This window comes from Lipophrys pholis (assembly GCF_963383615.2).
Source record: "Lipophrys pholis genome assembly, chromosome: 1".
Taxonomy (NCBI): Eukaryota; Metazoa; Chordata; class Actinopteri; order Blenniiformes; family Blenniidae; genus Lipophrys; species Lipophrys pholis.
The window spans coordinates 2,087,604-2,114,945 of NC_137635.1; the positions used below are offsets into that span (position 1 = coordinate 2,087,604).

Consider the following 27,342-nt stretch of genomic DNA (forward strand, 5'->3'; position numbering starts at 1 on the left):
CAAATATAAATGGATTGAGATAAGGCTGAAGCCAAATGTCATTCATATACGGACATCGGCCATCGTAACTGTCACAAATGTTGTGAATTAGCTCCAAATGGCAAAGGACTCACTGAGAGTCAGTGAGTGGCGACGCCATTGTGGCGGGGGTGGCGGCTGGATGTGAAACGCACATAGAAACAACCTGCACAGAAGAACTCTGCACGCTCGGTTACTGGACGACGTGAATGCAGTAGTTATAGTTGTTCACGGAGAGCAAAAAAGGCAACTTTTACAATTGCAAAACTTGACCCAGGAGTACTATTAGGAGTCTTTTTTCTTTTCTTTTTTACATTGCTCTTCGGCTTCGAGTGACCCTCATTCCCCAGAATGGAACGAAACAGCGCTGGAGTCAGGTCACTGCTCACGTTCAGAAATGTTGGACTGTGATTGTCTTCATGTGGGCTTAGACTTGCAGCGCGGGTGGATGAAGAAAGCAGTTTGTCATATATGTCGGTGGCTGGGAATTTAATGTTTGCAGATGAGGAGATATCCAGAGTGCCAGACTGACACCGACACAGTAAGCCCCCCCCTTCATCTTCCTCTTCCTCCTTCTCTTCCCGGGAGTCCAGGTGCCAGCATGAGTCTGGAGCTCAGCACTCGTCTTCTGCTTCTCTGATGGGAGGAATCAAGCTGCTTGTGGATTTATATTGACTGACTTGGTTGACGGTGAGAGAATTCACAGGCTTGATCTGTATGGTCCTCAGGTGGGTGTTCTCTGGTTCATCTGTAAACCATGTCTTTTCTGAGAACGGCGCCAAAGCCATGTGGAAACAAAGAGGGAAGAGACAGGAGACAGTTAATGCTACATGGACGACCAGTTCGATGTTTCAGAGGTTTTCAAAGTGTGGAAGGAGCCTCCCTTTAGGGGGCGCCAGAGAGCTTTCCTCAGGCTTTGTCCCTGTGTGACTTTATTTTTTCCCCTTTTTAATCCTTCATTGGGAAACTGACCATATATGGCTTCTTGAAATATTCTCATTTGCTTTGAAATCAGTGTCTCTTACTACCTCTAAAATATGGAGAAAATACTATTTGGTACCGTGAGTTTTGATAAGCTTAAAAAAATTAAAAAAGCTAATATCTCGTACACATCTTTAATTACAAAAAAAATATCCTTCTGTAGTTTCATTGTCAGTACCACAGTAAATTCAACAACATGACATAATTATCAGCGATGCGTCTTAAATAAGGGTTCAATATTACACTTCAAAACTCACTTTAAAATTGCTTTTTCTATAAGTTCAAAAAGTCACTTAAGTGAAGGAGATTAATTGTCCTCTCATTAAACTTGGAATCTGATAAAGGGTGAATTTTATAGATACAAGCAGATGATGTAAAGATCAATCGTTCTAGAAGTAACATGCATTTCAGAACAGAATGTATCGTAACGGAGCTTGGTGGTGTTTAGCCTTAGGTGAACAGGTATGACAGATGCAGGTTGTATATAAAGGGCCATGGGATATTTAATAATACACACATCTAACTAAGCTGAGAAGAGTTATGCTCCCAATAGTTTTTAACAATAATGTCTTCTAATTCGACATTCAAGCAAATAGAGAGAAGTCATGTGGTTCAAGATAAGGAAGCGAATCCTGACACACTTTGAAAACTCCTGCTCTGATGCACAAAGAACACGATGAGAAAGTTAGATCTTGAAATCGATTATTCTTTGACTTGAGGTTGGTAACATAAATTGTGACGAGAATAAACTCCACGGTGGGTTTTTAATAGCAGGTGAAGATCACCCACTGTCCCAATGTTCACCGCTGTCACGTCTGAATATCTTCATGTACATGACATACTGCTTTCATATCATGCTGTTTTATGGGATCAGCAGACATGCGGGTAATAATGAAACAAAACCGGTTCTCAAGTCTTTTCTGTACTAAAACGTAGGTTAATACATTTCTTTAATCTTCACATTTCATATATTCATACATGTTTTCATTCATTGGAAGGGCTTCAGGCTTTTGGCTTGATGCAACTTTTTTCTTTTTTTTACAGGGAATAGCTGGTCTGGCATTATGTAGCGCTGGTGATTCATCCACTTGGCAATGTCGATGGTCATGCATTTTCATCAACATGACTTAAGGCTGTGCAGCTACAGTGCATTAACACGTACGCCAGTAGATGCATGTTGCCAATAGTAAAACATGATATATAATCACATGATACACAGTAAGGTGAAGCGGCATCAAACCATTCAGTTGCAATCACGCATTTTACAGTCACTCCCACTGTGAGATGTACTGCATAGGTCATAACCATGCAGCCCTGATGCAGTCATTTGGAAACACCACACTACTTGGCTTTCATTCAGGGGGCATAATGTCAGCAAGGACATGACCGTGTTCAATGCATTATTTAACATCATGCATAATTATTCACTTCCATACCTTGGCCCACTCTATTCATCCTTGTTGCACTTTGGAAAAAGAAAGTAGTACACTAAATGTAAGCTAAATGGGAAAACACTAATGTGACCATTAATAACAGAAACTGCACAGCATGATGATCGGAGGCATAAAAAACAGCAGATGATCTCATTACGTAAGAACGTAGAGTCGGTTAAGCAATAGACTGAAACTCGCAAACTCCAAATAAAAAATAAATGAAATAGAGAGAGATTACAACATAGGTCATGTCAGAAAAATCTTTGGGAGCCATTAAAATGCATGGAGCCTCTGCAGCACGCGTCAAGCAGCCATACTGGGTCCATGCCTATCGCTGAAGCAGCTGGAAGGATGTTTCTGATGGAAATCAAACCCCATGAGCAGCAAGCAGCTCACATAGCAAATGTGTTATTAAAAAAACATCAGGTAAATCAAAATGATTGTATTTCTGAACAATGTGCAATGACAACCAATCAAAGAAGGCGTGTGTTATTCAGCAGCTTTGATTTGTGAGCATTTATTTTTAGTAAAGAAAGAAAATCATATCAGCATGTGAATATTAATATTTCTTTTGAAATAACAGGAGTCATACCTTTGCCATTACAGAAAAAGTCCTTTGAATGTATTATTAATGATAAAATGTTCAGACACTTATAATAAAAACACATAATAATGCGGGTTAACGACAATAAGCCATTGTTGTTGAAGAAACCTACAGAAAATACTGTTGGTAGATGTTATGAGTGTTTACCATAATATCACATCACGTTCTACAGCTGATTAAACCATTGTGGATTAATGGATACACTTATCTATCTGAAAAGCATTTTGAAGTGCAGGTTAAGTATTGGTATTGGAATACGCCGTGAATGTTTCCTTGTATGGATAAAGGGCATTTCAATTTGTCAGGTTGGCAGTAAAAACGGTTAACCCACGAATACAGACACACTATTTCAGAGGAAGAAGTACCAGATGTATTAAATAATATCCGAACTAATACATCGCTGACTGAGATCTAATAGGTCCCAGTTTTCCAATAAAAAAAATAAAGTTCGCCTGGTTATGAGTATTTCTCGTAGAATTGTCAAAAAAAAAAAAAAGTGTAACAGACTCATGAATCTTGTGGAAGTCCTGAGGGTTAAAAAGCTCGACATGAAGCTCGATATCTCTGAGTGCTCGTGGTTTTTTTGAACTTTCTAGATATAGACAATTGTCTCAAACAGATAACGAAACTGTCCCGCCAGAGGGTTCAGTCCAGTCGGGGAACAACTTTCCAAAGTGCAAAAATAAAAGTTACACCTGATTAATCCACTGTGGTAAGACTTCATAATGCAATACTTAGACCGGAAACTGAAGCGATGGTGGAGACTATGGTCTTAGCACAAGAAGAAGAAGAAGAAGAAGAAGAAGAATTGCTGATAAGCATCGAGATTGCTAAAAGAGTAGCTGCAGCTCATACCGTGAGGGGCGACTGTTTGAGATCCCAGCTCGGGGACGTTTAGCTGCAGATATAAAGCCACCGGCTGATCAACACCAATAAGTCGTAACTTAAAAATGTATCCCTACATCCAGAGGACGAAGGAGGCAGTTCAATAAGTTATAGGGGCTGTGAGTCACCACATTCAGGCCTGGTTAACTCAGGTTGGTAAAAAAAAAAAATTATATATATATATATATATATATATATATATATATATATATATATATATGTATATATTTATATATATTGTTTTTTTTTCCCCAGAAAAAAACCCCACATGATGTCCATGCTGTTATTTCTCATTCGAGAAAATCCGTAGGTGCTGCAGTTGAAGATCTGTGCCATTCTTCGCTGATTTAGTTTTGTTCTCTTCCATTATATTGCGACCTTCAGGATGTACTTGATGTCAGTCTGTAGCACCAGTTTAATAACCGCTTATCTAACAAGGCGGTATTTACCTTTTACTAAAAAGCCTTGCGAGAAAGAAAAAAAAAAAGTTTGTGAAAATGACAATGTGGAACAAAATAAAACTAAAATGTGACATTCACATGTGAAGACAAGGTAATTACATCTTGAGTGTAACTTTATTAGTGACTCCAACGGTCTCTACTCGACAAAATACGTTGACATAATTACTTCATGGCGGCAGGTAACATTTAAATAAATCTTTAATGGATCTCAGAAGGCATGAGGACACGGTGTGCAATAGGACATGAACCTTTAAGGCATGTAATTTAAAAATGCGTTTCTCGTACAAGGAGGTTCATCTTCAATTTTTAAAGAAAACGAAAGCAAGTTTCAGCAGAGAAAAACCTGAAAGGTGGTGATGTAAAGAGTGTTTTCAGAGAGAGGAAGAGGTATTAAAACAAGAAAGAACAGAAAAGATCCTCAAATGTTTCGTTAATCTTGTGAATTCTGTTGTGTTGCATATTTGTTAACCATCATCACGTATAAATAAAATATTTTTGTGTGCGGACTGAGGTCAACTGAACCACGTTTGGAGAGATTATGGTGATGATGCACAAGGTGGACTAACTGATTAAACAAGGCTTTGGCTGCATTTACTTGCAGAAATAAACATTTAGCTGCTCTTATTTGCTCGTGGCCTCAAACGTTCCTATGAGTACGTTGCTCAATGTTAATTTGGAAATCCTCTTTTGAATTGCAAAGTTGTTTTAGGTGTTTTTCAAAGAGGTGTAATGCATTCATAGAAGACATTTAAAGTTTGCTGTTATATATTTAAGAGCAAACTTTTCTGACCTTGAAGAGACTCTTGAAAATTCAACCAGAAGCTCTTGCTGACTTTGAGTTGTTGACTCAGGTCAGATTGATCTTCTCTGACATCTTAATGATTGTTTTATAACACAGATGATAGAAAAACATTTGTTTATAACTTCTCGAATCAGAAAATCAAACGTAAAAAAAATAATATACAGGAATGCTATAGAAATAAATATTGAATCTGCGAAAAACATGGCTAAGTAATGTTTCTTACGCGATTGCAATACACTTTCATTGTACTTCTCCAGGACAGATAAAACAATCCCACTGTGAATAAAAACTCATCTACAACATTGTCAATTCCCATCGCTTGAAATGACAAAAATATTCAAAATTATAGTAAAAGATTCTTGTAGTTCTTGGCAGAAAGAAAATGTACAGGAGTGGAAAAGAGAGCACAGTTACAGCAGATGGATGAGAGAAAGAACTCAGCGCTTCGGGGAAGACAGAATCCCTCGCTGTTTTTTTTTTTTTTTTTTTTTTTTAACTTTGACCTTTGGCCTGCTGAGGGAGAAAAAAAACCCCAAACCCACTCTGTACTGCATTATTCTGTTAAATGCAAGCCTGGACTTACAAGTGACGTACACATTCAGACGAACACACACAGTGACAGCCGGACGTGGAACAGTCTGTCTGGACGCTGCACACGGACACACGAGACAACACTGTCGGCAGGCACTGACCACGGACACAGACGGTCACAGACGGTCACAGAGCGTTAGACGGGCACATACTTTTGTTTGTCTCGCGAGTCCCTGCTCTTGATGCGGTTGGTGCGGTTGGTGGTGGGGATCGAGTGCACGGACGAGCTCTTTTTGCTGGAGGCGTGGGACGAATGGGAGGAGTGTGACAGGCTGGTCCGGGACTGGCCGGCGTTGTGGTCAAACTGCATCAGGCAGAATATCAGGTCTGAGGGCACCAGCTCGAACGCGTACGGTGGATTGGTTATGACATACCTGCAGGAGAGGGAGGGACCAGAACGGGAGCCACTTCTAAATGTAGTGATTTCTTCTCTTCTGGCACAATATTTAACATCTAAATACAAGAACACATACTCACCGTTTGGTACATTGGCTTTGGGCATTTAGATGTGCATCTCTTAATCGATAGATGCCAAAACACAACATGTTGTATGTTTTCAGGGCTTTGCAGAAAAGATCGCCATAGCAACCTCCATCCTGGAAGATCGCAAACAATAAAAATGCTGATTAGTGCGCAGCCTGCATTTTTCTTTCATGCACGTTTTGATACGTGCAAAATAATTGATGTCAGATTTCCTAATGTTTTTCACTATATTGAATATAATATGTAACGGCTGTTGATATAAATGTGTATACGCAATAAAAACCTTTAATAAAATACTAAACAAAACTTTTCTCACGCTTGTAATAGGCTTTTAATGGGAAATATGGTTGGTTTTACTTGGAGCGAGCAAGAAAACCATCACCAGGAATTGGCTCAATGAAAACGCATTAATGGGCTGAAAGAGAATATTTTGTATAAACGACTGGACGGCAACACTAATCCATTCACTTTACCCTAACTGGAAGGTATGCAAGTGGCCACGGGGAGAAACCTGGACTTCAGCATCTCGCCCAAGGACATTTGCAGACATGAGCACAATGAGGATAGGGATCGAACCACCAACCTTGGGGTTGGAGGAAGATCTGCTCCGCATCTGAGGTATTTTCTGTCCATGGATGCTGTTAGCTTCTCCACTATTAGCTGCTAAAATGCCCTCTGGCTACTACTCTAGCATAATTTACCAAACACACCTTCGGGAACAAGAATGAGCCCTGAAGTGCTCGTCTCATACACTGATGAGTTTTGATTCAACTCATGTAGAAATTAATCAGGTGGCCCTAATGGCTTAGCCACATTAGCATTCAAAACGGCCCAATTTTATCATCAATTAAACTAATTTGAAATTGTTCTTATAAGAGGATTCACTTGCAAGGGTCAAGCAAATCTGAGAAAATCAACGATGATCAAATTTGATACTGCAGACCTTTGAGGGAATAGTGTAAAGTGACCAGGAAGGTGAAAACACTCAGTTTCATTTAATATTCTTTGTCTCTAAAATTGCCCATCAGTGTCTATGATCAAGATGATTAAGATTCAGGAGTGTGTGGTCGATGCAGGAAACTAAAATCTCCATCAATGACCATGCAAATCTTCCGATTTAATGAATTTTGAGCTAAATTCTAAACAATCTTAAGAAAGCAAATCGGAGGAGAATGAAAAGCTCGGTATTGAGAGGAGAGGAAGGAGCTGGGAGAGTGATGGTGGCTGACTGGGAGCTGGCGAGCTGCCGGCCTGCGTACATTTTCTTTGTAGGCTTGCCCATCACTGCCGTTAGCCAACAAGCCCCATGAGTAGATTTCACATCGCAAAGTCTCACGGTGCCAAATTTGTTGAAGACGAATGGTTAATGGTCACATGAGTGGACCTCCACGATCTAACAGAGGATGTGTTCGCCGTTTTTGCTTTTTTCGGAACTAATGAGTTTGTGGTTGCTCCCGAGGGAGAGATTGATTGTGCGTGGATGTATATTTATTGGAGGATCTTGGCAATATATATGCAATATTTTCTTCAGTTTCAGGCTGGAGGCAACCACATGGGTTGAAGGGAGACGTCCACAATGTCATCAGAAGATTATTGTTATTGACGAGGAATTCATTTTAAATGATGACACGACTGGATCATAACATAAAATAGAGCTCTAATTATGAATAAATGTTTTAACAAACAATCGCTGTGTCGATAATGTGAAATAGTGAAATTAATTGAATGTGATTTCAAATGTGGCAAATTATTTTCACTATGGAAAAGACTGAAATAGAAGAAAAAAACATGTGTGGATATCTGCATTTACAACAATAATCACTTAGTAATTTGATACTGACTAAATAATATATAAATCATACGTACAAGGTACTTTGATTTTGTTAAAAAACAAAGAAAAAAAACCTTTTCATTCATACTGAGAGGAAAGATAATAGATTTATAATTAACAAACAGCTTAAATCTGCATGAAAAATAGAAATCTTTCAATTACTTTATTGGTATCTAAAGCTTGAAGCTTTATTAGAGAGGTAGATATTAGATATTGTTAAATTACCAATCTGTATATATTTATACATTTCTTTTTCATCCATCCATCCATCCATCCATCCATCCATCCATCCATCCATCCATCCATCCATCCATCCATCCATCCATCCATCCATCCATCCATCCATCCATCCACTCTGGACAGGCCGTCAGTACATCACAGTGCAAACACGAAGAGACACACACACATTTACACCTCCGGGCAGTTTAAAGTCGCTAATTCCACTCAGACACATGATTCTGGACTGTGGGAGGAAGCCAGAGTTATGCATCTTAGGAGTAATCAGATCTTTTAAAGATTTCTTATTGTTCATCAGGTTTTGCTGTCTATCAGCTTTAGGCCGCTAAACTGAAGCCTCCTGTGGTGTGAATGAACACCGACACACGTCTTTGATGATCGAGTCTGAACTTCACGATCACGTCGCCCTGCTATTTTTGGACGTACTTATCCAGGCTATATAACACACCCAATCCCGATTAGCTTCCACAACACTGGCACACAGAGATGTCCTTAGTCCCTGGGTGACAGGACCACTCACTTACCCCGAGGTCAGCAAAGGGTCCGTCGTACAAGGCCAGCTGTGCCACGCGACACCTGTCCCTGTTCGCCAGGGTCTGTGGCGTGCTGTAGCCGCCCCGTAATGCGTTTTCCTCCGCCAGCAGCCCCTCCAGCTCCGGTGTCGCCCCGCCTGTTACCAGCGTCCGGATCAAGGTGAGGATATTATCATTGAAGTATGTCTGAAGGAATGAGGTGAGAGGGGTGGGGGTGTGAGACCTCAAGCCAGCGCCACCCGAGTCACAACTGAACCGTCTCAAAGTGGCGGAGAGGCTGAGTGGCGCTATCTAACCCCGCTCTGTCGCGTCACATCGGCCCACACGCCGAGTGAAAAGACAGGAGAACCCAGTTAATGCGGGTTACTCTCACGGCTGACGTGTACACACTCACACTGTCCAGGTATTAATACAGCTACATATGAGACAGCCATTCATAAAAATCAGCTCTACCAAACCTCGAAAAGTGTTTTTTTATTCTTTTTCTTTTTTTAAAGGTCCTACCCTTCTAAGTCCTTTCCAGTTATTGCTTTGCTTGTTTTAACAGGGGCAAGTATCTGACCTTTTTTTCTTTGCAGTGCAGTCTCCTGTCTCCCCCTGCTTGTACAGCACAGCGACATCTCCCTTGGCTGCTGACAGCACTATTGACTAAGATGATGGATGAGGGCTGTCCATTAGGTAGCATTACCTTTGTCTACACTGAAGCGCACTTGAAGGCAGCTTTGTTCTAACCTCACTCAAACTGAAAGGCAGACAAATGAAGCCATCATACCAAGTACAAGTTCCAGTCTTGTCGTTTATCGTTTTAACTGGAGCGGAGGACGCCTACTTTTGTTTCAGGTTTTTTTTTGGGGGGGGGGGGATGTAGTGGAGGTATTCTGCTATCAGTCCTGATAACAAAACATGAGACTGGGAAAGTCAATAACTTCTTTTCAACCTTTTCTTTGACTCTTTTTTCACTATCACTGTTTGTTTAAGACAAACATGGGAAAGTGAGCTTGAAAGAGATGAGACCCGGGACAAAAGCAGGAAGGATGTCAAAACTTTGTAAAAGTGATCGAAGGCCCACGTTGTGTCCAAGTGTCCCCTTCCACACATTGTTAAATTAACTTTCATTCACAGCCTGTGGTCCTGCAGGAAAATACAATAGTTCTCGTATATATACATACACAAGTTCAGATATTTTCTAAAAACACTTGAAAATGTACATGATTGTGCCTGAATATGTATCAGTGGACTATTTGATTACGCAGCATGGCAGAAGCAATGAGTGTGATATTGTTTTACAATATAAATTGGTTTGGACACCTGACGTTTTCACACAAGGACTCATACAGGACAAATCTAATAGAGTTCTATCTTGAGAGTTTGGTTTGATTGTATGACTCTTGACTGTGTTTGACACAAACCGTGTTGTCAAAACTGAATTAGCATGTTAGAGGAAACCTGAGAGGAGATCTGGGAATCTGTCTTTCAGCAAAATCCGAGATAAGAAAATGAATTAAAATCACACACGTTTACACTATTGTGTTTCTGACTTACTGCACTCATTAAGGAGTCCAGCACGCTGACGGCGAACGCCGTCCCGCAGGCAAACGGCTGCGTGAGGTATAACTCCGTGTCGGGGTCGTCGTCGTCATCTTGGTCCAGGAACTGAACATTGGAGTCATTCACTATGAAGGTAAACGGGTAAATACAGTTAGTTATTTAAACTCTCCTGCGCAGCAAAACCACAACTCATGGAGTGTTTTTTAAAAATTTTTTAATTTGAAAGTGGAGAAACCAGGCAAATACGTCATTCCAATGGAGAGGAAGACACAAAAGCACAGTGGTTGTGCACAACAGTCAGCAGCTGCAGATATGGACTGTTTTCAAAATCCAGTTATTCTTAATTTCTAGAGCCCAAATTTGTATAAATTTCTTCATCTTTTTCAAACAGAGAAATTGTATTTTGTTCAGTATTTTTATGCCAACTTGCCTTTGCCACATTCCATATCCAGGCCATCCATGCACACTCATGACACCATGCATATTGTCACGGTTGCAGGCCTCAATTCAAAGTCCTCCTGAGGTCACTGTCCCTAACACCAATATGCCATTGTTTGTCTTGTAAACCCAAGACAGAACTCCCAATTACTTGTACTTGCATGTCAAGTCAAATGAAAGTATCTTGTTGCCCCAGAACCTTCTTTAAAGATGTCTTTGAGCACAATAAAACCCCCGCATGCAATAGCTGGGAGAACGTAATGATGTGAAATTTAGTCGGAGAACCGCTCCCTCTGTGAGGACAGAAGTATATGTCAGTCATATCGACAGGGCTGAGATGAAAGAAGGGCACGGGCCGGAGAATGTGATCCGACAGAAGATGCTAAGAAAAACAGCCACAAGGACTTCTGAGGGATCAAAGGCCTTGTAATTCTTCGAAAAATAAAAGGGAGAAATTTTGCTTTGAGATAAGGGGCCAAAACAAGACAGGCAATTTCATCCAGAACCAAGGGTAAAATGTGCTCAAAGTGATGCCATGGGAATGAACTGAGCCTCTTGTGCAGTGAGAGAAATCAAAAGAAAGCTGATATGGAGGCAGCAGCAGTTACAAGACTGCAGTACAGGACAGAGGCACTTCTTACCCAGCTCTGTTATCATTTGTATGCTGGTCCCACTGCTTTTATCCTGACTGAATGAAATCACAGGCACTTTTTTGCCTGGCTTTGCTAATGGCGCTAGACAAGTGTTGAGGAAAAACAGTTGTTACATGTCAACAGGGGAGAAAAAAAAAAAAAAATCCAATAAAAACTCCACTTTCAGTGAGATTAATCAAACATTGACAGCATTTAATTGCATAAATTGTGTTTTCAGATCTGTTTATAAAACAGTGTGCAATTGTAAAGCTCAAGCATCAATCATATGACAGATATGAAAAAAAAAGAAAAAGAAAAGCTTACCCAGTTCAGTTATGATGGGAATATTTGCTCCGGTGGTGACAGAAGTCTGCCGAACTAATCCGTGGACTGGGCTGTTCTCCGGAGAAGATCTATCCATCCCCGGTGGTGTGAACCCTGATTGGACACACACATTATATAAAACACATCTGTTGTTGCAATATTCAGTACTTCATTAGAGGTTACAACCAGGCATATCAGCAGAACTAATGTGCCGAGGCCATTTCATCCATTTTCCAGCGTCTGGTAAAGCATAAAGTTGCTGAGTGCTCCGTTACTGTATTCCTGACAAGGACCAATATTAGTCTATTTATAATAGATGTGACATACTTCTCATTTTGTTTCCTTTTGTGTGCACGTGCGTGTATGTGTGTGTGTGTGTGCACGCACATGGAGTCATAAACCCTTTTACACACGCGCAAAAGAAAGCATGTACAGTACGCAGCCATGAAATAGAAAATAAGTGACGCAAGATTGAATTCAAATTGACTTGACATTCCTTGCTTTCCTCAGACTGACAAGTAAGCACATTAAATCAGTGATGCCGTATGTATTATACATAGGTCGTGTTTTGACATCCATCACTTACTGCTGACTAAGGCAAATGCGAGGTCATACATGTATTGGAGGAATAATGAAATGGGTGGGTTTTTTTCTTCCTGAGGTCAGAAGGTTCTTTAAAAGGATTTCTTTCTCTCAAAGCAAAAAAAACTAACAAAAAAGAAAACATGACCATTATTGATGGCTGTCGGACCATAACTGAGTGGTTCAGGTGCCATTTACAAAGCTCTAACATGCAATATTTATAAATTATCGTCGGTGTGTTATAAAGTGGCCTCGGATATCAGGAAAAACAAATGTCAGGTGAGGGCATGCATGTTGCAACCAATTAGGTTTGTGCGGAAACCCGTTGTTACAGTAACCTGAGGAATAGTCAGGAGGGTTTACTGTCAAATGCAGTGACACCAGGTCAGCCAGGCAGCACCCAGTGAGGAATATTCTCCGTGCCAGCACCCTGTCCCTCCCAGGCGGTGCAGTGAACTATGATAGGGCGCTCCTTACCTTGAGAATTAGCCTGCAAGACCCCGATGCTGTCGTCAAACAGCATGGACTTGATGTTGAGTGACGCCAAGATGCATTCTTTGTCCTGCAGTGATGCGTCGTCAATATTGTTCTGATTGGCTGACAGGATGACACACATGTCGCAGAGGTTGATGTTGACAGCCCTCAGATCTGCCCGACTCAGCGGCGTGCCCTTTGAGGGGAAGTGAAGGAGAGAATTTGTTATCGCACCTACGTGAGGCCAGAGATAGACCAAAGCTGTGAAGAGTCGTCAAACTTTAGACTTCTACCTGCTTTGAGGATACGTTTGTTCACACTTTTTTTTTTTTTAACTAACATGATCAGGAAGTGGGTTTTTTGTTAACTCCCATTTTTACTCATCAAACCAATGAAGAAGCCAAGATGGCGGCACAGGGGATGAAGGTCATGTCACTACTAAATGTCACTCAGACGCATCAGAGGAAATGAGTCCACTGTTAACGACTGGGAGTGTTTTATGGGTCTTTACCAGTTTCATACTTGAACCTGCACAGTTTAACGTTTTCTTGTGTTTGCTTCGATGTGGCAGTGATAGTCATGTTGTCTTCGTCACTCCTGATTGTACCGGGTGTTAAAGGTACAGAACATACAGACGGTTGTTTCACGTCTGTACAGCATTAGGTTTTATTTTAGTCATCTAATACGTGAGTTTTACCTGCACAGTCCATCAACACAATGATATTTATGTTATTCTGAGGTGTGTGAAGCAGAAGCTGACACTCCTAATTCTCTTATCAAAGTTAGTTTAAATTGCATGAAGAAAAGCAGACGATAAAGGCTTAAATCTGCGCTGGTTTTTTTGGTACTAAAAGCTATAAGCATTGCCGAACTCAGGGGTTGTGGAAGTGTGGGGACACGAGACCCCGTCGTCATCAGAAAGCAATAAAAAGCTTATATCTTCTCTAATTCTATTTCCAAGCTTCTAATTCAAAAATTAGTAGGCCTTTATATTTCTTATGGTTTATTCCAAAACCTATTTTTATCATTTCAATTGTCCTGGGAAAAGGCACCCCAGGACCCCTAGATTTCTCCTGCTGCTCGACCCTGAAGCTCTTTGGCGCCCCCCAGGGGAGGCCCACCCCACACTTTGAGATCCACTGCTGTAACATATGTCAAACTCTTTAACATAGAAATGTCAATAATGCTTTATTGAAAGGATTCCATATTCATATTCATAGCATATGCTTGTTATAGAAATATTTCCTCTTTATGTAGATGGAGATCTTCAAGGATCTCATGTTGTGATTTGTTAAAGAAATTAAACAGAAATGAAACTGTACTCACTGGCAGAATGGAGACTTTCGGAAAATTATGAAGCGTCTCCCACTCCCGCTTCAGATACTCGAGGGAACCGACAAACACGATGTGCTTCAGCTCGTGGTAGTGAAAGTTGCTCGCCCTCAGCGGCATCACAAAGTTTCTCAGGCCGATCAGCGCTGATTTTACATCGCCGAATATGCACACGACCACATGACCGCTCAGAACTGTCATGGCAGCCTCACTCCGGGTCTGAAAGGGGAAGAAGGAAGGGGGGGGGAAAGAGCATTAAAGCATGTTTATGACAGGCGTTTGGCTTCTAGCTAATGTTAGTGCTTTCTCCTTTCTTTCTTATTTTTCCAGTCAGCTTGTTCGCCCTGTGAAATATATCATGCGGTTCACGGCTGTAATAGACTCTGCAAGTAATTTGAAAAATGGCATATGTATTAGTCCAAGAAATGTTCTATGTACAGAGCCTCTGCATAGCAAATGACATGTCAAACACCTCATTACAGAGTGTTTAAGTGCCCTGTCAACCTCTGATGGCGCTTTATGACATGACACATCTGTCACCGGGGAGAAGAGTGTCAGGGACAAATGACGAGTGCCGAGCGAAGGAGCGAGACCCACCAAGATGACCTTCTCGATGTCTTTGGACGGGCACCAGTGAAACATCCCCGTGGAGTCGTATTTCTTCACGTTCTCATCCATGCTCTCAATCTGCTCGTTGCCCGGGATGAGGAGCGGGTCGTGTCTGATCAGGGGAAAAGATGGAGGACAGACGGTGAGACAATATCTTCTCCCGAATTCTGAAACATAGATTTATTTTCAAAATATTTGGGAATCTCCAAACGCGCCACTTGTTTGGAAAACAAGTTCCTTCCCTCCTTTTTCTCCTCCCTCTCCTTGCTCATTCCTGTCAGAGGCCATCTGCTGAAATGCCAACAAAAGTGCCATGTCATCAAGCGGAGTGACATCAGCGGCAGCAGCCAGGCGGAAGGAGATGGCAGCAACACACTGCGTTGACTGGCATGAGCACGGAGATGCAATTACGCCCCCTTACTGCATACAGCTTTTGACGTCGTGCGCGGCGTGGTAAAAGCTTTAACAGAGCAGACTTTAAATATTTCAGCAATTTGCCCGAACATATTTTGCTTTCCAAAGTGAAGAGTATTAATGTTTAAAAGGGGCATCAGGACCATATAAACTCAATTCAGTGGGTGTTGTGGTGAGTTCCGTCTCCTCACTGACCACTGAAGGATCCCAACACCGGTACCTGTAGTTGCTCCGATGACACTGATATGATTCGTTCACTTCCTTGAAGAAATGCCCGTGGTAACGTTACTTAGGAGCTACTTATTAGTTAATAAACTACATCAGGAGTTTGGTAATTACTAAATGCATCAAAACCCTTCTCTAGATTCTTCCTATAAACATTATAATATCAGAAACATGATCACAATTCTGTAAATACATGAAGGTTATTTCTGATGTATGAAAGTGAAATAACCTTATACACGTAAAACAGAACAATTAAAAACAATACAGTCAGGTGGACTACAGTTAAACCTTTAAAAAAAAAAAAAAAGAATATAGAAATAAAATGCACTATAAATTTAAGACAGTAAAATAAACAGTATTATATATGATTTATTTCGTACCTACAAAGTAAACATGTGGGCAAGTAAAAGAAAAAAATATCCATAAATAAAATAGCACAATGCTGTTCTGTATGATTAAAGGCAAACACAAATGGAATAAAATATGATTATTTAAAAAAATATTTGTAGAAAATTGTTTTGTACAGAATATGATAAATGTTAAAAAGATGATATTTGATTATTAAAATAATTGCCACAATACTTTGAGTACAATATAAGAAAAAATTGAAATAGATTACAAAACTGTTCTTTACAATATGCATTGTACGATAAACTTATGGCTATTTTTCTAAAAGATTAATTAGGTAATATAGTTTGGTAACAAGACAATTTGATCATATGATGTCAATAAACTATAAAATTAGTGCTTGATTTTGAACCTGCATGTGGATGAAAACAGTGGTATCAACATAAAAAGTTGAAATGTAACAGGACTGGTGTGTTGGTGACCGGGTAACTCTGGAGGGCGCGCACTGCCCACACAGCTCTCACTGCACTGAACCCACTCTGTCAGAGTCAGATCGCCGCTGAAGATGTTATCTTGTCAAAACCCAGACAGCAGTCTTCTGTCTCTGTCCAAAACCTTTTAAACACTTCAGCTCTCCTCCCCCTAACCGGAGCGTCCCTTTAATCTACGTAAGGACTTTATAAGAATGCTACCTCACATGTTAAGTATGCATGAACGTGTCAGCTCAAACTGCGTCCCCCGAGACACCGAAGGAGAAAAAAACCCGCCTTTGGGCTCATACACCCCGAGGCGAGATCTGGATGTCCTTTCAAGACAAGAAGCAGCGAGACGAGAAAATGTCTTTTATGCCACTTTTTACCTCTCACACTACAGTTTGTTGATGGCGTTTCAATTTGATGAGACGTGTGTGCACAATGCAACGTGCACACCACAGAATGTGAACGATACACAACTCCTCGATGCAAAATGAAGCTAAGAGGATGCAGATGGAAGTGGAGCACTGAACGTATGAAATCATTCTGAGACCTCCGGCTACAGGGGGTCTCAAGGTGAGGATCCACAGAGATTAAACCACATTGTTCAAATCATGTTGGGAAGAGGTTTACCCAGTCCAGGGGAGGCCTGTCCCACAATTCATTAGCGCAGCATGATTTACTGCTTTTAACTGGTTTTGTCAAATGAAAACTGAATTGTCCTTTTTTTTATTATTATTATTACCATCAGACTGTGGTGATCAAGGTCCTTCATTTGCCCACCGGAAAAAATAAATTGATTGAAACCGTTTGATGAAGTGGGCAAAGCAGCGCTGCCAACTCTCACTGCAATTAACTCCAACTTTACTCTTCAACAGCTTGTCTTGTGCCAGACCAAGTGGCAATCTTGGGACTTCCTGATGTGTTTCAAAAGAAAGAATATTGTTGTAAATGGCTGCTGGGATCTATAGTTAATAAAGAGGTTAGCCTGAAAGTCGCACTATACTTCATTTTATAACGATAAAACCGTCTCAGATGAGAAGTGAAACATCAAGCAGGTCCAGTTGAAGGCAATGACTGAGACTATTTCACAGTTTTAATTCGCTAATTCATTACAAGTATTCAGTTCTGAAATGTGTACTATAGTGAAATAAATATGAGTAAGCCCCATGTATTCATCCATCTGTCGAAGAGTCACAGGAAGCCGACCATGAGTGGAGGCAGGTTACACCCCGCACAGAACGCCAGTCCATCACAGGGCTAAAGCAGAGAGCACGACCACACACACGCACGCACGCACGCACATACATATCCAAGGGCAATCTAAAGTCACCAGGACTGCATGAGAAACCTCAAACACACATGAAAAAGAACATGCAAACTGCACACAAAGAAGCATGAAGCATGAGGTTAGAATGCTGACCGCTACGCCACCGTGTGGCCAACTCTGGTTATTAATTCATGATTTCATCGTGGAATATACAAAGAAAGTAACGTGTAAACACAAATTGTAATCAGATTATATTAATATGTCAAATAAATTCAGGCGTCCATCCATCCATCCGTCCATCTATCCATCCATCCATCCATCCGTCCGTCTGTCCGTCCGTCCGTCCGTCCGTCCGTCCATCCGTCCGTCCGTCCGTCCGTCCGTCCGTCCGTCCATCCATCCATCCATCCATCCATCCATCCATCCATCCAGATCATATGCAGTAACTCTCAATTACCTCAAGTTGCTCTAATTGATTCTATGTCATAAACTTCCACCGGAGACAGAATCCACATCCTACAAAGAGTGAGAGCATTTAGTGGGTTTACACCTCGGCTAAATATTTCATCAAAAGTCAAATGTTTCCCCAGTCACTCAGTGGAGCCGCTGTCACTTCAGTTTGTCCTTGTGGAGATGACTGGTGAGGCAGAGCTCTGCCAGGATAGCTATCGCTCACTGTCAGCCATGACGGCCTGTCACTACCCTGCACTGCCAATTGCCTCAGCGGTGCTGCAGCAGACATGACGTGCATGTCACGGCGCTCCGACGTGACCAAACGCGTTGTGACATCCCGCAGTTAGATGTGTCTTATGACCCATCAGAGAGCCCGTGGAAATGGTGTTAATTTCAGTGAGGTCGTCATTGCTAAGTTGCAGACAGGACGTGTTAGTTTGTTGGAACTCGGAGTGAAACTGTCTCCTGGAAAAACACGTGACGGCTTTATTCTTTTGTGCGGAGGCCTCTGCGAGTGTCGCTTCTGAAGATTCCAACTGATCAGCGGCGTAATTCACTTCTTTACTTTTATGAAGACACGTCTGACAAGACTTCGCACGTCATGACCGCGAAACATAAGGCCAAATGTCTTCTTGAGCAGCGTAATGACATGTGAGAGAGACATAAAGTAGACGGCCCACACACACATTATGTAGATCTTCTATTTCGGCATCACTGCACCGACTTACTGTAACATGAGCACCGAGGGCAGGCAGGCAAAGTCTTTGAAAACCTTCCCCATCATACAACCTGACAAAGGCTTGCTCTTCAAAACCCACAGCCAATCTGTTGATCATTACTTATTTACAACAGCCTTGAGGCCGCAGGTCCTGTAAAAACACATTTGATATAGTACACACCCAGATGTTTTTTTTTTTTTTTTTTTAACTCAGCTTGTTGCAATGAAGTATCCCTTAGGCTACCACAGCAAATCCCTCTCCAGCATGTAGGCAGCAGATGCAGCATGAAATAACACATCCACCTGTATTGCAGCGTATTAGCATGGCAAGTAGATGGATTGGTTCGATGGGCCGATGTTTAGCTGATGGCTATAGCTTAAGAAAAGCCTTCTTTTGTTACCCCCCAGAGTGAAGAAATCACCTTCAGCGCTTTAAACTTTAACACCACTTTGAACCAAATGAAACAAGGGCAAACACCCGCCTGAAAAACAGAGGCCACAGATCAAAGAAATGCTAATGTAGCTGTATATTTTGTATTAAACAACAAAGTCCTTCTGATAACTGTTGTATATCGCTGATATGTGATATATATGTCATAATTATACACACAATGCACATGTGTGGGTGTGAGTTCAAAATGTCACGCATACAGCAGACGCATTGGCAACGGGAACATTTGGTCATGTGCCAGTTTTGATTAAATTTCATGTGCACTATTCCACTTTGTATACACGAGGCTGCAGGTCTTTCCTGTTTCCTGGCCTCCTTATAGCATGGCACTTAATGACAGTGACTATTACTATTATCATCCCCGTAATGGGCTCTTGTTGAATAACAGTGTTATCTCCAGTCAAGATCAATAAGAGCCGATTTAATTCCATGAGACAAGATAAAAGCAAGGTAGCATTTGAATTCGCCTTTAATTGTGATGATACATATCATCTGTGGCCTTACGTGCTGAACAGACCTTAGAGGGATCCGACAATAGATGAATAGCCCTGGGCTATCTATCCTTTAGAGCCTCTCTGACTGCCTGGTGCTGTCATTACTGCCAGGCCTGTTTAAGAGTCGTAGTCTGTGGGTGTCACATGAAACCTTGTGGCGTAGCGCTCTTCTACAAGCTGCAGCACAGAAAATGTTCTTAAACCTACTCCCCATTTCATAGGTACTAGTAACTTAGAACCCACGAGGCTCCTATGAACTGCAAAAGTGGATCGCATGTAGATTGTAAAGCACAAAATAACCAACGCAGATTATGATGTGTGTTATGGAGAATGTTTTCTATCTATACCAGCGAGTTGACAAGGCCAGCAGAGCATTATACAGCAGATAAAACAAATACTTTATACAGTGGACTGTTTTCTTAATAGACTATGATCAGTGAGTGTTGGATTTAGGAATATCTACTGTTTGACTCAACTATAACATTTAATATTGTGGTTTTATTAGTGTATAACTGTGAAACTAGAACCTCTTTCATGTTGTTCAACCCAGAATAAAATAAACAAACAGTATGTTTGACGGCCACCGTAGGTTCTCATACAGGCTGTCCAGGCGCCTCTTGTCACTAAATCCTTTACACTGGACCTTTGAAGGAAAACTGTAATAGTTTGCCAACGCCTTAACAGCATTATGCAGCATTAAGTCACAGGTCTTTGTGTTTTGCTGCAGATTAAAATGTTTTTCTTGATGTAATTTATTCAACATATATTATCCAGCATTATCTAGAATAATGATAATTATGACATATTGATATCTATCAAAGGTTAAACTGAATTTTCGGATACCTGCTGTATACTGTTTGGTTTTCAAAGTCATGTTGGCAGGTCACGTTGTATCGTCACCTACCTTATTATCTTGGGCGAGGAGTTGGGAGAATTCCTCATGCCATTGCGTTGCTTTTTTTTGGGCGATAGCGCCGACTGTTGATCCTCTTCAACTGCAACAAGATGCAAAAGTGTGAGGGAAGAAATGACCAGCAAAAAAAGAAGAACACAAGAACCAAAACATCAACAACACACAGCACAATGTGAGGTCAGGAAATACAAAGGGAACAACGCAGATGCGGAGTGGAATAGAGGGTTGGTAAACAGGTTGGCGTTAACAGGGGGTGGGGCAGAAAACAGTGCAATGGACAGCAAATAATGCTGGTGGTTGTGTATGAAGATGCAAACATGCAATAAAGCCATCATCACCCATCATGCCAACTGCTGATCTGTGAGGTTATAATCACTGCAATCGCTGGAATTCACATGTCAACAGTTTGCCCGTTCAGATGACGTCGCACCACCGATACCTCAGTTCGTTGACGGTACAGATTTGCTCAGGCCCGGACTTGGAAAGCTTCTCGTTGGCCACTAATCAACCACATTCTCTTTTAATTAAAATAATAAACTGTAAAAAAAAATTAGGCATGCAGCACTTCAAATAAAGGGGCTTTTGTGCCAATACTGATTCCCATCTGGAGCGCTGGTCTTTCTTCATCTGCAGAGTGGTGCCCTTGGCTCCTATGATTAGGTTGGTCCTCCTGCCAGAGTGATTTATGTACAGCTGAGATGCCCCTCAGACATTGTCTTTATCACTTCACCAAAGTGCACTGAGCTCTTCATAGGGAACGAATTATAAGTTTTACCCTGGAGTAAAGTAATCAGGCAAATATTTTCACAAGCTAATATCACAGCTGAAGAAAAACAACTCTACTCCATGGCAGTCGCTGGTAAAATAAACACATGGAGCACGAGGAGTGCTTCACTAATAGCACTTTAACAGCCGTCGTTCAGTGGGAATAGCTTGTTATAGGTCGTGGAAAATACACTTGAGTGTCTTTTAACTGATGGTTCAAGCTGTGAGCTTCTCTAAAGCTGCAAGGGCTTACATTAAAATTAATAAAGTTTCAAAGATCATGCTCTTCTGCAGATGAACACATGATTTCAAGCACTGCTAGCATGTCAAAGACTGACACCATAATGGAGAGTGCTGAAGTACTGGGGGGTGGGGGGGAAGGGAGGCTTCCAGTGGAGAGGGATGCTCCGACACATTGGCCCTTCACATCCTGCTCGGCCTGTTTAATATTTAATGTTTCACAGCTGACAGCTGCACACACTGGGTCATTAGTAAGGAATGCTATACATGCAACCACTCCAGACTGGCAAGCACATGCTTTGTTTGTGCCGTTGTTGAGTACAGGGCTGCCAAACACCCTGATGGGGGGTTGGGGGGGGGGGCTCACACTGCCTCTGACTGTGGCGTTACTGCAGTGACCAGGGTGGTATCTGTATTTCACCGGCAGACTTCGCTGCAGCCGACCGGCCTCCTCCGCCCCCCCCGGGCGCCGGCCCACCTGGACAAGGTCCCCGAGGCCCATGAGACTTTAATTTGTATATTTGTGAGACTGTTTCCACCTGTGATTCACTGTAACCTGGTTAGTTTTGACAAATCAGAGGCAGTCTGGGGGCTTCAAAGAAAATGAAGCAACTTTCTGTATTTATTTCTTCTTTATTGTGTTTGTTTCAGACTGAATTCTCTGAGACTATTTCAACATGTCGTCTGAACTCATCATGAATTTGTAGAAGAAACGGGAAAGTGATTAGATGCTTGCTTTGTGATTTCAGTGAACTCTCCCTTTAATCCTTCAACTTAAACACAAGACAGGATCTGATTTATACTGACTTCAATAGGACCTGCAGTGTGTATGTTAATAAAACATCTTGCGACTCTTATCATAATTAAGGGACAGTCACTGGTTTTGGGGGTAATTCTTTCTGGCACACGAATGCTAATGGCTGAATAATTAAAAAAATCTCATTTTTATTTAACACCACTTAACCACTTCATATAGCCACCAATGAAATGTTCGATTTGACATTTACTTTGATATTTATAATAAACATGAATTAATAAATACGCTTTCAGGTGTTCCAGCAATTGTTATGCCACCAGAACAAGGAGGTGACAATGTGAATTAACAGCTACGAGCTGCAGTGCGCAGTTTATCCCTGATGAGGCAAGAAGGCATTTGGTATCCACTCGACCACAAGTGATATATTGGAGGTAAAAGCTGGTGAGAATAAAACAGGCAGAAGAGGCGTGTTTTTCCCAGAGTCCCCCAAAAAATGTCTGGGAGCTAAAACTGGAGAAGAGAGATGATTATTTCAACAGTCAGCTGTCTAGCAGATTATCCTCCCTGCTCCAGACCTCTACTATTCATCTGCCCCGTGTCAAACATGCACAGCACTTCTCCAGGACAACACAATGTGGCATATTTGCTGCCTGTCACAGATCCTGTTGAAGTGGACAGCCCACCAGGTCCATATACTCCTGAGAGCGCTGAGGGAGATTAGACCACCTCTCTGTGTTTTAAATACTCTGACGCCTTAAATCTGCTTTGCAATGATGGATTGCGAGAATCATTTATGGCGTGCGTTCACTTGCAGTGTCCTTAATCATATACATTGTTTTGAAGTGCATGCTGATTTCATCCACGCGACCTCACAGCGAAGCAGTAGCACCATCTACTGCCGAGCGGGAACCGATACCAAACACACAAAGACGCACTCGGGGGGGGGGGGGGGGGCAGGTTCCTGATGCTTTGCATACACAGCACAGTGATGGATGATGATGGTCTGGACAGCGACACACAGAAGGTTAGAGACAGTTCACGGGTTGAAAGCTGAGGAAGCACAAGTGGATGGGTTAGAAACAAGCCACTGGAAGAGAGAGAAGAGAAATGACAACTTACTTGATTTGATATATCCATTATAGCTATTTTTAGCTGAGAAAAATGATGAGACGAATGAGAGGTTACAAGGGGGGGGAAAGAAAACAGGTTGCAAATGAAAAGCAAATCATAAATAACAACTGTGAACTGGAAGCTGAAAGGATTTTTCTTTAAGGCACTTTAAAAAAAAAAAAGAAAAAACTGGAGTTGTGCCTTGAAGACAATATGGAAAAAGCAATGAGAAATAAAATGCAGGTCAGTTAGAAATATGATTTTCAGCAGTGTGGTCAGTGAGCTTAAACAGAGGAGCGGTGTCGAAGTTTGGAGGTGCAGTAGTCACCTGGCGAGTACGGACAGTCACATCGGAGTTAAACAGATTTTATCATTTGTAGGAAAAGGTTTTGAAAGCCTGTTTTTTTTCACATTTAAAATGCTTAATTGGCCACGATGATAGCTAGTCATAGTTTAATATATTTTTCAAGGTAGAGTCAATTTAATAGTGCAACATTTCAGACCTAAAGAAATGGATCATCACTACAACATTTTCCATTTTAATGATTGGTTAGTTGTTTATTTCCACTCTTGAGCGAAATTAACCATCAAGCCAAGCAGTGAATGTATTTCAGTATGAAAGTGGCTCTTTGTACAGTTTAGGTTAGGAAAAAAAAAAGTAATTAAAAGTTTAATTGAGACATCTGCACTTAAAGGAGGTTTACATGTCTGGATGTGCTTCATCATGGAACTCAGCGGTAAGCACGAAGCAAAACCTACAACGTGTCATCGTCTAGTGTTTTTTTTTTTTATTCTTGTCTTTTCCAGAAAAACTGGCTCCCATTCTTCTGCCCTGCCCGAGACAACCTGCTTACATGCATGGAACTTTCTGTGAGTCACATTCTGGAGCCGTGAGTCCCACACATGCTCATTAGTAACTTATTTCAACCCCTTGCTTACAATAAAGGTCACGCATTGAGCTTAAGGCAGGACAGTGACAGCGATGTTCAAACAGGGACCTTGCTGGTCCTGGCATCTGTCGCCTGCAATCGGAGGGCGCGAGCAGAGTCACAGGACTAACAGGCTAGCATCTGTCCCACAACGAGAGGAAAGCAGAGGGGCGGGGGCACTCGCCTGCCTGGTGGTTAGGAACTGTCAGGCTGAGTTTCATGACAACCGGTAGCACTCCAAAAATGAAAATGCAAACATAATTTCCATGTCAGGCCGTATAAGGCCTCGCTCCGTGCGTCTCCCGCACCGTGTCGACAGGAGCTGGAGCTTCGCTCGAGCTATGGCCGGGGCGATGCTCACAGCACACAGCCCCTGCAAGACATGCGGAGGGGTGGAAACGCCCATGGACGTACAGCTACACACAGAAATGCTCTTTGATCAGGAGACGTTGGCTAAAAATGTATGACAGTCGACAATGTTTTCCAGCATATTGTATCAACGCTCAGCAACCTCAGACACGTTCCTCATGCCTTGTGCAATACATCAGTATGATTTAACATGCCCTCTGGCTTTAAAGGGGGAAATCACACTTGAATTAAGAATTAATAAGCAGCTCAATTCATTTCAGGTCAATTCACTAAAATCCAATGTGATCCAGCACTGTTCCAGTCTCTTCAAGCTTTATTTTCTCCTCCTGCTATTGTACCACTCAGAACTAGAAACACACCCCAGGTCCTCCATCAAAGGTTTACACTGACGTGTCTCCTGACCATTTTACCTTTGATGCCTCCTCAAGACTTTGACGTTAATTTAATAAAACCACTACATTAACCTCAATATGTACTCCGAGCCTAAGAAAATCCCCTCAGGTCCCTTTTTAATATTAATTGTCAGTGGCATCTACAAATACAAATATATTATCCTGTAGTGTGCAGCAGCACAATATTTGGATTAAACTGACGTTATTTGGATTACTCTTGAATAAATGAAGTTACCCTTTCCAGTGGCACTATTATATTTGTTTAAGTGAGGAAATGCACATCTATTCTCCAGCAGTTTGACCGCATATCATCAGATTTAACGTCCTTTAAAATCCTGTTGAGGTCACTGGATGGAGATTTTGCTTGGTATAACTTTAGTGACTGCCGATGCACTTTTAACTCCAGTGTCAATTCAAATTCACACTCTCTTACTGTACCAGCATGCTTCACAACAGCGAGAAGTCGCCTCCAAAGGTAGCAGCACAGAGGGAACTCACTGAAAATCATAGAACACTGAAGCAACATCGATATCCATGACAGTGACGACACAGCTGCTGGAGCCAGACAAGCTAAGGAAACGGCGCACAGTTCACAGAGTGCATTGTTACACACACCGAAGAGCACATATCATGGCGACAACTTACAGGCACGTAAAGTGGCTGAGCAATCATTAACAGAGACAGCAGAGAGTGGGATGTCCCGTCGAGGGATGTCCGTGTTACAACGCACATTAACCGGCATGCAAGAGCGGTCCCGCTCTGAGCGGCCGCAATCAAAACAACATGCCAGTCTCATTTTCTGGTAGGCGGCCGTCTTGGCTACAGTCATGGGTTCAGACGAGAGGAGAGGAAGAGCAGGTTAATGCTGGGGGTCGTTCTGGAGGGAGAGTGGACAGAGACAGGGCACAGAGGAAAGCTGCTGCTTGGATGGACTACATGAACTCTGTGTGTGACACCGGGCAAGAAGTGTGTCAGTCTCAGACTAAGAATTTAGAGGTGTGTGTGTGTGTGTGTGTGTGCGTGCGTCACTGATCCCTGTGAGCTTAAACATACGGTACATAACATAGCCTCTGTAGTTTCCATGCTTCTAATTCAACCTGTATTTGGCATTTCGGTGGATTTCTCACTTCCAATTTGTGTGAAACAATAAAAATATACAAATTTAAAAGACATAAAACCGTAAAACAAATCGCCTGTATTCGTCATCTCTAACATCTGGCTTATTAGGCAGGAAGTGTGCCGTAATCGCTGTGAATTGCATCATTTTGGTAAAAATGTCAAATGATAAAGAGCTTTCCTCAACAGAAGATATTTTCCCCATTTCTCATCCCGGATCCTTTGGAGAGCTGCGCTTTTCTCAAGGAAGTTTGACAAAGTACAGCGAGGACATCTGCTGGTGGTCTTGAGAATTACTGACTTAAGCAAGAATGAAATGAATGAAATGTGGACGCAATAAAAACTTATTTTCAAACTGTTTTGTATAGCATATATATATATTGTTGTTTTTGATTTTGATGGGTGTTTTTTTTTCTCTCTCTCAGTTATAAGAAGCAGACGTGCACATGAAAACAACAAACAAAGGAATCCAGGCAGCGTCAACCGTTACACATGCAACACATACAGTACATTCAAACAGGTCGCTTCAATCGGTGCGTTTTCAGAGTGGAAATAAATCCTCGTTACTCACTATATATCACTATTATGTGTTTTTGTTTGTTTTGTTTTGTTTTTAAAGAATGGTGTGCCAAGTTCCCAAGCAGCAGGGAAAAAAAAACAAATACATCAAACATCAATGTTAAGTGTCAGCTGTAAAGGTTACAACAAGACAAGGTGTTAGTGGAGGAGCAACAGTGTGGAACAGAGTGGTGCAACAAATAATCCATCGGTTAACAGTCTGGTAAGGTCACAAGGTCAGCAATAAAATGATCACAGGTATTACACACAGGAAAATGGAGAAAAACAAATAAACAAAGATTTAGTCTGACCTCACAGATGATCTGAGCATACTACGTAATAATAACATAATACCTGCCACTACTGCAGTTATTTTGGTTATTTTAGACATAATAGAGCCAATCATGTAATAACGTTCGGTAAAATAGAACATAAAAATTTAATTGCCATCTTTGAAAAAGGGTAGTGCACAGAATGTATCATCAGTAATCTACAATCTACTCTGCACAACAACTGCAATAAAAATGGAAGGAATTGCAAACAAAATGC

At 41.6% G+C, this 27,342-nt stretch overlaps 1 protein-coding gene across 3 annotated transcripts in view; it reads right to left on the minus strand.

Annotated features, from left to right (window-relative positions):
* Window positions 1-330: 330 nt before the first annotated feature.
* The window catches only part of LOC308116372 (calcium-activated potassium channel subunit alpha-1a-like), a gene marked incomplete at its 3' end in the record, with an annotated part of 89,583 nt that continues 62,571 nt past the window's right edge, over window positions 331-27,342 (minus strand). For 2 of the 3 annotated variants that reach the window (XM_080474534.1, XM_080474535.1), the window contains 11 exons: window positions 23,439-23,471; window positions 20,549-20,639; window positions 14,787-14,910; window positions 14,184-14,408; window positions 12,861-13,053; window positions 11,802-11,915; window positions 10,402-10,532; window positions 8,851-9,045; window positions 6,253-6,371; window positions 5,928-6,149; window positions 331-784 (listed from right to left, as the gene is read on the minus strand). In XM_080474534.1, the coding sequence (XP_080330660.1) occupies window positions 763-784; window positions 5,928-6,149; window positions 6,253-6,371; window positions 8,851-9,045; window positions 10,402-10,532; window positions 11,802-11,915; window positions 12,861-13,053; window positions 14,184-14,408; window positions 14,787-14,910; window positions 20,549-20,639; window positions 23,439-23,471 (1,469 nt within the window). Of the gene's footprint in view, window positions 785-2,435; window positions 2,465-5,927; window positions 6,150-6,252; window positions 6,372-8,850; window positions 9,046-10,401; window positions 10,533-11,801; window positions 11,916-12,860; window positions 13,054-14,183; window positions 14,409-14,786; window positions 14,911-20,548; window positions 20,640-23,438; window positions 23,472-27,342 lie in introns of all 3 variants that reach the window. The other variant, XM_080474536.1, reaches the window with a different exon arrangement.